This window comes from Aulonocara stuartgranti (genome assembly GCF_965226115.1).
Source record: "Aulonocara stuartgranti genome assembly, chromosome: 4".
NCBI classification, from domain to species: domain Eukaryota; kingdom Metazoa; phylum Chordata; class Actinopteri; order Cichliformes; family Cichlidae; genus Aulonocara; species Aulonocara stuartgranti.
In genome coordinates, this window is record NC_138942.1 from 23,984,123 (window position 1) to 23,998,278 (window position 14,156).

At 41.2% G+C, this 14,156-nt stretch overlaps 2 protein-coding genes and 1 long non-coding RNA gene across 3 annotated transcripts in view; 1 reads left to right on the top strand and 2 right to left on the bottom strand.

Annotated features, from left to right (window-relative positions):
- Positions 1 to 14,156, bottom strand: part of LOC309704572 (GTPase IMAP family member 8) — a 96,830-nt gene that overhangs the window by 64,325 nt on the left and 18,349 nt on the right. The gene's annotated exons all lie outside the window — the stretch shown is intronic.
- On the top strand, positions 2,463 to 8,291 carry LOC309704574 (adenylosuccinate lyase-like). Its single transcript, XM_082529811.1, has 12 exons — positions 2,463 to 2,687; positions 4,187 to 4,390; positions 4,478 to 4,522; positions 4,832 to 4,911; positions 5,023 to 5,194; positions 5,293 to 5,339; positions 5,451 to 5,541; positions 5,652 to 5,721; positions 5,800 to 5,947; positions 7,145 to 7,325; positions 7,640 to 7,816; positions 7,959 to 8,291. Exons 1-12 carry the CDS (start codon positions 2,544 to 2,546, stop codon positions 8,043 to 8,045), a joined length of 1,446 nt encoding a protein of 481 aa, XP_082385937.1. The 5' UTR covers positions 2,463 to 2,543; the 3' UTR covers positions 8,046 to 8,291.
- Positions 11,145 to 12,999, bottom strand: LOC309705460. Its single transcript, XR_014276557.1, has 3 exons — positions 12,911 to 12,999; positions 12,144 to 12,308; positions 11,145 to 11,821 (listed from the first exon to the last, which is right to left on the bottom strand). It is a non-coding gene; the product is annotated as an uncharacterized lncRNA (long non-coding RNA).

Consider the following 14,156-nt stretch of genomic DNA (forward strand, 5'->3'; position numbering starts at 1 on the left):
GAGATTAGCAAACCCACTTGTTCCGTCCTTTTCGTGGTTCAAGCCTGATGGTTCGGCTAAATCACGTATCGATTTCTGGCTAATCTCAGACAGTTTAATGCAGAATAGTGTAGATGTGGGTGTCTCAGCTGCGCCTTTAACCGACCACTGTGTGACACATTTCAGTGTTACTCCTCAAATTAAAAACTCTCATAATAAAGGTTACTGGAAGTTTAACTCATCCCTGCTTACCAATGAAAATTTTAGTAACGAAATACTTTGACAACTAGAACTTATTTCAACTAATGAAAACACAAGTTCTTACACAGAAAAGTGGGAATTCTTTAAGTTTCAAGTACGTCAAATCTCAATTAAACACAGTAAAATAATAGCTCATCATAACAAGCAAAAAGAAACTGAAGTTATCAGAGAACTTAATCACATCTGCTCGAAACCCTTTTTTAATGACGATATTTATACTAAAAAGCCGAAAGGAGCATATCTGAGATCCCGAGCCAAGTGGATGGAGGATGGCGAAAAAAGTACAGCATATTTCTGTAGATTAGAAAAGATAAGACAAGAGAGAAACGCCAAAAACAGTCTATCAATTGATAGTCGGCTATGCACTCACCCTCAATTAGTATCTAAAGAAATCTTTACCTTTTACAGTAATTTGTACTCCTCTTCATACTCTAGACCAGACCTTCCCAAAGTGTGGGGCCCACTGGGGGGGGGGGGGCGCAGCATGAAAAGGGCAATAAAAAACAAAAAACGCTAGGACACTGCTAGCAGGGGCGCCTCTACAAACGCAAAGCAGGAGATGAAGCATAGCTGAATATGTTTCCAAACCAACTTCATTCTAAGCCAAAGACTAGAAAATATGGTGAAGCATATCTTCCCTTTGGTTTCACCTGCACAAGTGCCGAGGTAGGTCTCCCCTGCAGAATTGGTTTTCCCTGCATCGGGAGCAGCGCTGGGCTGTTCAAATCACGGACAAACAGTATCCCACATTCTTGATTTTTAGTTCACAAACACTTGTTGTAATGACTAACTACTCCTGACATTTTGGAGATGTTAGCTCTTTATACAGTGAAGTTACAGTGGGATACAAATAACATCAGGCTGATCCTGCCATGATTTGTTTCCCCGGTTCAAATCACGGACAAACAGCATCCAACAGTTGCGCGAACATTTTTCTTGTAAAACAAGGGGGGCCCAGCAGAAAAAGTTTGGGAACCACTGCTCTAGACCATTGGCTGAGGCAGTTTTTCAATCTATCAAACACCTGATTCCTAAATTTGATGAAAATTTTAAAAAGACCTGTGAGGGCAAAATTACCTTTGAAGAGTTAGATAAAGCCTTAAGTGCTTTACCCAAAGATAAAGGCCCAGGTTGTGATGGTTTGACCAGTAACTTTTACAAACATTTTTGGGTTCATATTAGAACCCTTGTGTTTGGAATGCTTACAGAAATATTAGAAAATGGTTCTCTCACACACACTATGAAACAAGGGGTAATTACACTCATACCAAAACCTGGGAAAGATCCGACTCTTCTTGATAATTTAAGACCAATTACTCTATTAAATAATGATTATAAACTTCTAACACATATTTTTGCAAACAGGTTAAAATCAGGCATAACTCAAATTATTTCTGACACTCAGTCTGGATTTATAAAAGGCCGCTCAATCCATAATAATATCCGCCTTATTTTGGACTTGATTGACTACAACTACCTAATTGAAACCAAGGTTTTGTCCTATTTTTAGATTTTTACAAAGCCTTCGACATGATAGAGCATGAATTTATGTTTCAAGCCCTTGATTTGTTCGGTTTTGGAAGTAACTTCATTAATGTAATCAAATTGCTGTATAGAGATACTAACAGTTCAGTGTGTCTTCCACGTGGCACCTCACAAAGATTTAGGATCTGCAAAGGAATAAAACAAGCATGTCCAATCTCGCCATTGCTGTTTATTGCAGCAACTGAAATGCTTTCCATACTGATTAAAAATGCTGAGTTTGGTAAGATATCTATCCTGGGTAAAGAGCTCTCCATCAGCCAGTTAGCTGATGATACAACCATTTTTCTAAATAACCTGAATGAAATCCCCAAAATTCTGCAGATTATTGAAACTTTCTCAAAAGCTTCAGGGTTAAATCTGAATTTAAACAAATGTGAGATCTTACCCTTAACACTAGATTTACCATTGTTGTGAGTGCGCGCTAGTGATATGCGGATCGATCCTGAAATATCGATTCCTCCGATACCAATCATTTATGTTCTAGAATCAATTCTCACATTAAAATATTGATATTTTAGTAATTTACAGTAAATTTGTAGTTTATCATTAACAGGAACACAGTGGAAAGAAACTATAACATTCGGATTGTCTACACTCAAAGGAACTACTTTCTCTTCCGCATTTCATAGTCATGTGCGAAATACGGCTGTATAAATGTGGACGAATCGCTATTTCAGGATCGATCCGCACATCACTACTTAAGATCCTGTCGCTACCCGCCGGCCTGTAGCATCACAGTGTTCACTTTTCTAGCAACCATGGCTGGAGCCGAAGAGATGAATAGGTATCGCTCACCTCTGGTGTCCAGATACGCCAGCAAAGAAATAAGCTACAACTTCAGCGAGAAAAAGAAGTTCATCACCTGGAGGAAGCTGTGGATTTTCCTCGCCAAAGCTGAGAAGGTTTGATATAATGATCTGCTGCTACAAGCTTATGAAAGAAATCCGCGACCTTTATCAAGTTTCCTGCTCTAAACATAGTTATAAGGGGGTCTTACGAGTCGTGTGGATGCTACCCGGTGCTGACTGAGCAGACTGCTACCGTACAGTAATCAGTGTCTTTGTCTGGAAGTCATAGGTCATATTTTAAATGAACATTTGGCTGTGTCCACACGTACTCGGGTGTTTTTGAAAACGGAGATTTTTCTATGCGTTTGCACCTTTTGTCCACACGAAAACGGCGTTTTCGGTCATTGAAAACTGAGATTTTATTTGCGTGTGGACGAGGAAAACCGACAGAACGCAGCGTCAAAGGTGTGCGCCACGTTATTGTTTCGGGAAAATGAATTTCAACAATCCTGTTACTGTTAATTGTACTCTCTGCAGTGTCTAAATGCTTACATATACACACACAGTTACTGTCCCTCTACACATAGGACTCGGTTCTGCTTCTATGCCCCATCTTTGTTTACTATTTCCCACCGAGGCTTCTAGACTTCTGATTGGCCAACATTTCTATCGCCAACTGTTGCTTTGACATGTTCCTAGCAGCGTTTTCCTTCATTTTTGCGTTTACGTGTGGACGGGATTATTTTTTTGAAAACGAAAAATCTGTCTTCAAAAATACCCGTCAACATTGTTATGAGACTCTGAAACTCTGCAGTTCGTATTTTCTATCGCAGAGTCACGTGAGCTTCGACACGCATGCGTACATGTTCTGAATCATTTGAACAGCTGCTGCTCTCTCGACAGCGAATGTTACTGTGAACGAAAAGCTCTTCAAGTGGGAAAATTATTAACAGTAACTGTGGCTAAATGCTGTTGTGTTTGTGGTATCTTCTCTACTGAGGTTTTATTTGACCAGTCTGACCTATGACCCCTTTGACTGGCGCGAGGTACTTGATTATCTGGAACCTTTCTGTAGTGCTGTAGGAATCACGTGACTACGGTGTCCCAACAGAATACAGTCCAGTCTAATCAGCATATTGAGCGCCTGTGCCTCCTCATGAGGACAGCACATGATGATCAAAACTGGAGAATAGAGATGCTAATAGACAGACTACTGACTAATGAACAGCAGGCTGTTTGCTATCAGCTTAGCAATGCAAGTCACTGACTTTTACCCAAACATCCTTTCCATCAACAGAAGAGCCAATACTGCAAATATGTGTATTTATAGTAAAACATGTATTTACATAAAAAACGTATTTGCATTTGTAACTGTTGATAAATATCTTAAAAGTAAAGAACTGTATTATCAAGAGTCAAAAAGCTCCACATAAAAAGTTGTAAGCAGCTTATAAGTAAACTCTGAAAATGAATGAAACCCTGCAGGAAATGGTTCAGAATTCATTCTGTAACTACAAGCACTTTTGTTTTGCCAGCTCTAAACTTTACGAGTTGCTTGTAGGAACTCTTCCTGTTTGTCATCATGTCTCTGTGTTCAATGTTCTCCTCCTCAGGCTCTGGGTCTGCCCATCACTGATGCTCAGATTGCAGAGATGGAGAGCCATGCAGAGGACATTGACTTTGCCGTGGCGGCTGAAGAAGAGCGAAAGCTGAGGCACGATGTCATGGCGCACGTCCACACCTTTGCACACTGCTGCCCCACAGCTGCTCCCATCATCCACCTCGGAGCTATGTCATGCTATGTGGGAGACAATACTGTAAGTATGACTATTGCATAAATAAACCCAGCAGTGATGAGTTTTGACTCTTTAAAGCTTCTCATGTTTGTCGTTTCTCTTCTTCAGGATCTCATTGCATTGCGTGATGGCTTCAACATCCTCTTGTCTAAGGTGAGACTCACCTGTTTGTCCAGAAATTCTATGAAAACAGTGCAAATGAATATATTAATATCAAACAAGCTTGTCAGCTAGTTTTTTGTTTTTACAGTGAGTCCATTAAAAAAACAGGACATTTTCATTGAATTCATGAAAAATTATATTTAAAGATTACAGGATAGGCTATCCAACATATTGGTTACATTTATTATGCATCTTCACTGCTTCTGGGAGCTAAAGATCAAAGCTGGCTGTTTGTAGCCCACGATGTAAAATAAGTTTGACACCCTGATTTGCATCATTAAAGGCTTGTTTTTCCTGCAGCTGGCCAGAGTCATCGACCGGCTGGCAAACTTTGCAGAGGAATACGCCGACCTCCCCACGCTCAGCTTTACACACTTCCAGTGAGTCCGACTGCAGCTGCAGTGTTTTCATAGGCCTTCATCAGACTGATGGAGCTGTCTAACTTTGATGTCAAACACACCCACTGTGCCCCTCTCCTGCTCTCTGTACAGGCCTGCCCAGTTGACCACAGTGGGGAAGCGAGCGTGTCTGTGGCTGCAGGAATTGGTGATGGATGTGAGGAACCTGGAGCGAGCCCGCGATGATCTTAGTTTCCGTGGAGTCAAGGGGACCACAGGCACCCAGGCCAGCTTCCTGCAGCTCTTTCAAGGGGACCATGACAAGGTATAAACAACCATAAGAACCATGTGGGTGATTTCTGAAGTCCCACAGCACCGTATTGTGATGACTTTTTAATGTCAGTTTTCCTTTTGTGCCACCAGGTGGAAGAGCTTGACAAGATGGTGACAGAGATGGCTGGCTTTAAGAAGTGAGTATCAAACTCCTGTCTCCAATATTGGCTGACATGTTTTTATAACATGGTCCAAGCAGGAACAGTTTGAAACACAGGCTATAACTCATTTGTTCCATTCTTATCCAGAGCCTACCTGGTGACTGGACAGACGTACAGTCATGAAGTGGACATACACTGCCTCGCCAGGCTTGCTAGTTTGGGAGCTTCTGTGCACAAGGTGAGGAAATGTCTCCATTTAGTGGTGGTTAAAGAAACTTGGGTCTTGAGCTCAGGATTTTCAAAAAGCTGATGTAACTGAGTCTAAACTTTTGCTGTCATCTGCTGTAGATCTGCACAGACATCCGCCTGCTGGCCAACCTAAAAGAGATCGAGGAACCTTTTGAGAAGGAGCAGATTGGTACGTTCGCTCATTCAAAAGCACTTTTTACCTGTTAAACTGTGCTTCAGCCTAAAGCTTTGCCTGCTCCTCTTCCAGGTTCCAGTGCTATGCCCTACAAGAGGAACCCCATGCGTGCAGAACGCTGCTGTAGCTTGGCCCGACATCTGATTGCGTTGGTGGGCGACCCCCTGCAGACTGACTCAGTCCAGTGGCTGGAGAGGACACTGGATGACAGCGCCAACAGGTCAGCCAACACAGACACACTTACACTGCTGTGAATTTGGTATGATGCAGTTCTCCTCTGTAAGGTATTACAGTAGTTATGGCATTGTGATTTATGAAATATGCTGTAAACTTAGCTAACATTACTTGGCAGTAGCAGTAATGTGAGTTACTTCAGTCAAGTGAAAGCTTTAAACATTAGCCTGATACTTAACTAGCCAGCTTAAGGAAATAATGGTAATAAGAGGCACTGATCCATATGGGCACAAAGAATGGCCACTTTTTTGTGCTACTGAAGTTCCCTGGCTTTCATTTAATCGGTTTATTGTGAACACCTACACATTAAACAACTTAAAAATGATAAATGGCTTCAAGCTCAGACTGAGGTCTGTGGGGCACTATCAGCCACTGAGACAACAGACAAATATGTTTAATATATGAATATTTCATACTCTAAGGCTGCCTGTTTATTAAAGCAGTGGTTCCCAGACTTTTTTTGCTAGGCCCCCCTTTGTTTTACAAGAAAAAATGTTCGTGCCGCTCCCCCGCACGTACTCATCCTCCAACCCCACACACCCTTATTTTGCTCCATTGGAGTTTATTTCACACCTCAAACATCTAGTAAACAGTTAAGCAAATAAAAGTAAAAAATTAGAGGTAGTAAGGAAATAAACTACTAACTCTTTTATGCTACGTGCACTCATACAGTTATTTTTGAAAACGCAGCTGTTTCATCCACAAGTAAACGGCGTTTGGAATCATCGAAAACAGATATATATATATTTTTTTTTTAACACCCATTTTTTGGGTTTACGTGTGGACGAGGAATACAGAGTTTGTCACGCAACGTCAAAGGTATGTGCCTTTTGTCACATCACGCGGTGTGCTACGTTATTGTTTTTTGTTTATTTTTTTTTTGTGAGGAGACTGTTTTTAAAAGGGAATTTCTCCTTCATTTTTCCCACTGACACTTCAGGAAATCCATGAGAGTTTGAGGCCTTGAACAAAGCCAAACAGCTAAGAGAGGAATTGTGGCCATAAAGGGAAAAAAGAAAGCAAGAGTAAAAGACGATGTACATAATTGCGTTAATGGTTAAAGAACTACACATCCTACAATGCATTGCACATTGTTACCCAGGATTCAGTGGTTGAGTAAAAAGCTGTTACTTGTGATTACTGATGGTTTCTTTCCTCTCTTCTCTGCCTTGCTCCTGTGCAGGAGGATCTCCCTGCCCGAGTCCTTCCTGACAGCAGACATCATCCTCAGCACGCTGCAGAACATCACAGAGGGTCTTGTGGTCTACCCCAAAGTCATTGAGAGACACATCTGCCACGAGCTGCCCTTCATGGCCACAGAGAACATTATTATGGCGATAGTGAAGGCAGGAGGCAACAGACAGGTAGGAGAGAATACCCTGTGAGGAATTCTCCTCTGTGAGTCAGAATGGACACATTAATAATAGTTTTGAACATAACTGGATGAATGCATTTTTGCTTGATCAGGAGAGATGGTTTACTGGGCAGAAAATGCCAGTGGTAACCAGAAAAACAGATGACTGAAGTGAGCTCATCTTACTGACTAGTAACCAGTGTTTTGACCATTTAAATGAAGAAGCTGATTACCAATAACCAGACCTGACATGGAGACCCAACAACATGGCTGTTAAAGTCAGCTCCACCTTAATGTTTCTGTTTTTTCCTGTGTCTCCTTCAGGAGTGTCACGAGAAAATCCGTGTTCTCTCCCAAGAGGCAGCAGCTGTGGTTAAACAGGAAGGTGGAGACAATGACCTGCTGGCCAGAATCCAGCGAGACCCCTACTTTGCACCCATTCTAGGGCAGCTGGATGCTTTGCTGGACCCCAAGACCTTTATTGGGCGTGCTCCACAGCAGGTACAGCATGAACAGCCTTATTTTTGTTCAGTCTGACAACAGATGAATGTTTTCAGCCAAGCTGCAGCTCCCCTATTACTGCAGCTGTGTCTGTTGCCCCCCTTTGATGATAGTTTGTTTTCTTGTTCCTGCTCCTCTTCAGGTGAAAACGTTCCTGGCTGAAGAAGTACGCCCCCTACTGGAGCCGTATAAGGCCAATATGGACGTCAAGGTTGAGCTTGTGCTTTAAAACATCAGTGATGTCTTGAGCTGGTTTTATGGTCGAGCAGAGTTTGCTGTCCACTCCACTCTAGGGACTGACCGTCTGTCTGCCTGGAGCAAGCTCTGTTGTCAGATGGAGGCAGCGCACAAAGTGTGTGGTACAACCAGCGTGTGGGCCGCTCTTGCTTGTACTGTTGTTGGTCAACCAGCCGCGGTGGAGAGTGAAGTTATAACAGATGAGATGAAGCGAGAGCATTAAAAACAGTAAAATGTCCACTGCAGCCACTGTGTTTTTGTTTTTATCTTTGAAGTTTACACAGACGGGCCATGAGACCAGCATTACTCCCACTTAGGGCTGGGTATCGTCACTGATTTCTAGAATCGATTCGGATTCACAAGGTCCTGCTTCAATTCTATTTAAATCTGGGAAATTTTGCCTCAGACAGTCAGAAATGTTATAATTCAGATCAGTACATTTACATATTTTTGTATCTATAAAAATGATGCTGACACTCACAAGACTTTATCAAAGGTGTAAGCATCACAGCAGATGCATTTGTGTCAAAGTAGCTGAAGATAAAACACGAAGGTGATTTTTCTGGCCTGGGATTTCATAAAAATATTCTGCAGTACATCAAAAATGAAAGAAAACCATTAATCAACATGAACATTACCTCTGAAGTTACGGCGGTTTTATTAGAGACACGGCTGAGCGTTTTGCATTTTGCATAATTTTAAAAAGTTTACATTTGTTCAGAAGCCTATTGAACAGCACAAATTACTTTCTTTTCGGAAGTAAGTAAAAGGGAAAGAAAAGCGCCCGACAGCGCTGTAAACAACGGTAGACTTGTGCGTAACAAGCAAGGGAATAATGCAGAAAACCGATTATTAGACGGGAAACTGTTCAAGTATACTGAGAGAGCTGTGCATGAAGTGTGGTGGAAGGAAAAACAGCAAAAGTAAGAGGGAGTCCATGACGATGTTTATGTGAAGCTTAGTTTGGATCTTCTTTTGCTGCTGGTTCGGTCAATATTGTTTGGAGAGAGATAAAACTAACAGCTTTAGAATCGGCGCAAAAAGGGCGTAAATACAAAGCATGGACCCGCCGAAACATCAGAATCGGCGAGCTGTCGGCTTTCAGCCCCGACCGTGTCCGTGCCGTCAGGTAAGAAAGACAACATCTCACTGATTCTGATGTTTCGGCAGGTCCGTGCTTTGTATTTACGCCCTTTTTGCCTTTCTGCTCTCATTTACTATTTTAGCTGTTTGGTGGTTCTTGAAATTTTGTGAGGTTTAACCTGAGATTCTGGCGTTTCGGGCAAAATAAATTTATATTTAAAAAATCGATTCAGGATTTTAATGAATCAATATCACATTATCCAAGCCAGAATCTATTTTAATCGATAAATCTATTATCAAAACCCACCCCTACTCACACTGACATGGGGAACACTTTGAGTGGCACATTTTGCAAATATTCTGAAGTAAATTCTGCGACCTTTAAATAGCCCTATCAAGTCCCCTGGTCTTAATAGACTGTTAGCGCACAGTAAAAAGAAATGTTGTATAAGTCAGGAAACACTCGGCAGTTCCAGAGTTGCATTTTATTAAAATAATATCAAGAAAAAAATCATAAAGAACCCCGTGTATATACCTATACAGCAATACACTGAAAATCTGAAGAAGAAAAAATGGGTGAAATTGCTTTTTTTTTTTTTTTGTGTGTGAGTGGTAAGAGATGTATTCTTAAACACTTCTTCAGTTGAGAATCAGAGAGGAGAAACACACAGGTTTTCTTGCTAGCAAGGGCAGCACAGAGCACTCACACTGAGAGTGAGAGCTCTGAGACTCGCAGCTCTGAGACTGCCCTGGTCTTTATTTATACATCAGTAGCACTGTTGCCGCACAGCAAGAAGGTCCTGAGTTCAATTCCACCATCAGGCCGGGGTCTTTCTGTGTGGAGTTTGCATGTTCTCCCCGTGTTTGCGTGGGTTCTCTCCGGGTACTCCGGCTTCCTCCCACCGTCCAAAGACATGCAGCTTGTGGGGATAGGTTAATTGGATAATTCAAATTGCCACTAGGTGTGAATGTGAGTGTGAATGGTTGTTTGTCCCTGTGTGTTAGCCCTGCGACAGACTGGCGACCTGTCCAGGGTGTACCCCGCCTTTCGCCCTATGACAGCTGGGATAGGCTCCAGCGCCCCCCGCGACCCTGAAGAGGATAAGCGGAAGCGAATGGATGGATGGGTGTTTGTTCCTTACATCGAAGTGTGTGTGTGGGGTCAGAATGTGACCCCACAACGACTTCACTAAACCTGCTTCCCTGAAAGTCCAGTACCGTTTCAGATAAAAAGGTGATAAAGTCCTAATGGTTTCATAAATCTTCCTAATTATTATTATTTTTTTCATATAAGCATCAGGGACAAGGCTGTCTTGCAATTGTTGAGGTCCCTAGTGTGCGCCCTATTTCTTCCAGGATCACTCTTCATTTGTAGGTTTTAGTGGACTCTTAGTCCTGTGAAGTGGTTTTCATGGGCCAAAGGCATTGTATTCCAAGATCTGGGAGATTGTAGAAATGAGCAGTAACCCCCTTCTTGCCATCTTTCCAGAAATATCAGTGATCTGGAAGCTGTTACGCTTACTTACAACAGCAGCAGTACTTTCTGCACCTGCATAAAGTCTAGGACACATTTACTAACGTGTTGCAGCTTTGAATCTTTTAATATATATTTTGTTAATATTTTGGCTATGGTGTCTTGTTATGAAATATATAGAAGAGTAACAGTGTTAGCATGTGGTCAAAGTTAAGTTTGACTGGGAAAGTCAAAGCTCAATAGTCTGTATCAACAAAAACTCACTGCAGCCTGTGTAATATTTGATACGTCATATTATATTCCAGTCTATCTTGCAAATACATATTAGCATTGCAAATGTCATGCACAAACACACACAACTATTAGATCCTTAAGATCAAACCTGTGTCATTCTTTTGGTCCACTGCAGTGTAGTAGTCAAAAAGAAAGAAGTGAAGTGGCCACAAATGGCCAGGATAGAGCCCAGAGGGTTAATTTGTAAAATGTCTAAAAATATTGATTACAGGATAATACATTAATGTTAATAGCAACTGTAAGCTTTTTATTTTGAAGTTACAAGTATAAACAATGCTGTTACATTTACACTAAAAATATTTTACTATAAGTATGGACATAAAACAAGTGAACAACATTTTATAATAAGCTTAATTTGGAATTCTGTACACTGCAATAAAAAAACCCCACAACAACAAATAAAAAACAAACAAACAGCCAGTGCCATCATCTGTCCATTAAGTGTCAAACATCGCATTGACCTGTAGTCTCTGCTCGTCAGCACATTTAAAAGAGCTCCATGTCCTCTGCAAACTGAAAAACAAAGAGGAAAAAGTCCCTCTACACAAAAACACTGCAGATGACAGGCCAGGCAAACATCTATTGACTTGTTTGAATGCCTCCTCATCATGTGAGCCTTGAAGTTTTTTGTAAGAAGACTAAGACCACAGTGAGAGCATTTCATTTTCATGGACTTTCCACAAGCCGCAGTTTCATTTAGCACAGACGGTAGCGCACATGAATGTTCTACCAAAGATTCAGAAAATGGTTTAGATGCTGGAGAGAAGACATCGAGAGGGAGATGGGGCTCCACAGAGAGTTCAGTGGGGAGCAGTCCTGAATGCTGACATGACAATAATTGCCTTGCCATATCCCCACGCTGTATGACTGTCATGTTACAGACAGGGCAGTGAAAGTGCACCAGCATATCATTTTGTCTGTAAGAGAGAAAAAAGAAAAAAAACAACATGTAATTTAAATGTAGTTGTATAGAATGCTGTCAGTTTATCTAACAATCAGATTGTACATATTAACAAAAATATCCAAGCCATTCTCAATAATGAAAGCAAAATGCTATGGATCACAAGAGCTGTCAAGAAAAAAATATTCAATGAAAACACTTTTTTTCTCTTGCTGATGAATCCACTGAACTGTACAATGTGAAAAGCAACTTTTAAGTCAACAAAGAGACTGCAAAGGTGCTGAAAAGAAGTGCATATTTATAACTTTAACTATGAGTTATATTTAATACCAACATACCTTTAAAGGCAAAGCATTTTTAATGTGTCCATTTATATGCTCCTCGATCTTTGCCCTGACAGGGCTGAAAGCGGGGCACAGATGGCAGTGAAAGAGTCTTCTGCAACATGTGGTGCATTCCTGCAATTCTGGCTTGGTGGCAGAATTCCAAATTGATATGTGCATCTAAAACAGAGAAAAACAGATGAACACCATATACACATTTAAATTCAGGTTTTAGCAAAAATAACACGTTACAGTTAGCATGTAAGAGATTGAAAATTCTTTACAAAAACACAATTTACAAGACACTTTTATTTGTGACATACGTATCTATTGACATATAACAGACAATTTAACAAAGGCTAACTAAAATCTGGGCAATAAAAAAGCAGAACAGAATGGAATAGAGAATATTAGTATTTATAAATGTATAAATCTCTTTGTGACAAACTTTACAATGTTGATGCAGGTGGAATGAGAGACATGAGTAAAGCGCAATATGCAGTAAATGGAACAATGTGCATTGATGTCAGATAGTGAAAAGCAGTGAAGTGAATTTGTTCAGTAACAAGCAAAAATCAAATACGTTTGAAAGGGACCACTAAATGCTAACCAGAGGTGTCAAAAGTACACGCATTCCTTACTAAAGTTTAGATACCTCGGGGGTATGACGGTTGTTGTAACGCTAACAAAGTGCCAACGTAATCAGTGTAAGCAAAGTAGATGATTCCTAGAATTATATAATTATTAACGGCGAATTTATACATGGAAGACTCTGCACCAACCTTTACGATCGATTTGCAAGGTTAATGATCCTTGCAGTAGTGATGGGTCGTTCGCGAACGAAATGGCTCTTAGAGCTGCCTCTTTGAAGTGAACGACGGGAGCCGGCTCCTTATTGGGAGCCGTGGGGGTTTGTATTCTTTCTCTTGCCCTCTCACTAACCTTTTTCGCTTCACGCCACGTGAGCCTTGTGTTTGCGCTGAGCAGAGGGGGGAGGGGCGGTAGTTACACTCACAGTAGCAGTAGAACACGAACAGAGCAGGAGGGAGAGAGAGAAAGAAAGAGAGCAACAACAAGAGACAACCTAGTCAATTTGGAAAGGTACAGTAAAGAAAATGAGTGAAGCAACCAAGAAAACAAGCAAAATCTGGAACCACTTCAATTTTATTGACAGTACAAAGGCAGAGTGTAGAGTCTGCAAGAAAATAATTTCATATAGAGCTGGCTCCACAAACAATATGCATAGGCACCTGAGAACTGTCCACCCATCAGTGCAATGGGGAAAAAAACCCACAGTCAGTTGAGGGTGATATAAATGAAGGTGCTAGTGTGTCTACTGCAACTGTTGCTGCTCCTTCTTCTGCTGCAGTAACTGAAGCGTCATGCAGTATACCACCTAAACCAAGCCAGAGTTCAATGAGACAGTTTTTGCAGAAGTCAGAGACCCCAGCAAGACAGAACACAATTGATGAAGAACTGGCAAAAATTATAGCACTTGATTTCCAACCATTTTCTGTTATGGATGATAAGGGATTCAGGACTTTTATACATGCACTGAATCCCATGTATGTAATTCCAAGCAAGAAGGCTCTCTCCCAAAAAAAAAATAATCCCAGGCATATATGAAAGAGAACGTGCATCACTGCAAGAGAGGGTTAAAAAAGCCACAGCAGTGTGTCTAACAACTGACAGCTGGACATCCCAAACCACCACATCCTTCTTGTTAGTTACATGTCACTTTATTGAAAATTATAAAATGGTATCCTGTCTTCTGGATTGTTTTGAGTTCAGCGACAAACACACTTCTGAGAACTTAGCAGAAGAGCTGCTCAAAGTGGCAAAAGAGTGGGATGTGGAAAAGAAAGTGGTTTGCTGTGTTACTGACAATGCAGCTAACATAACAAAAGCAATTAAAATCCTGAAATGGACCCACCACCCATGTCTTGCGCACACAATTAACCTTGTTGTGAGAGATGCTTTGAAGGTGATGAAGCCAGCTGTGGACAAAGTGAAGGCAATAGTGGAATT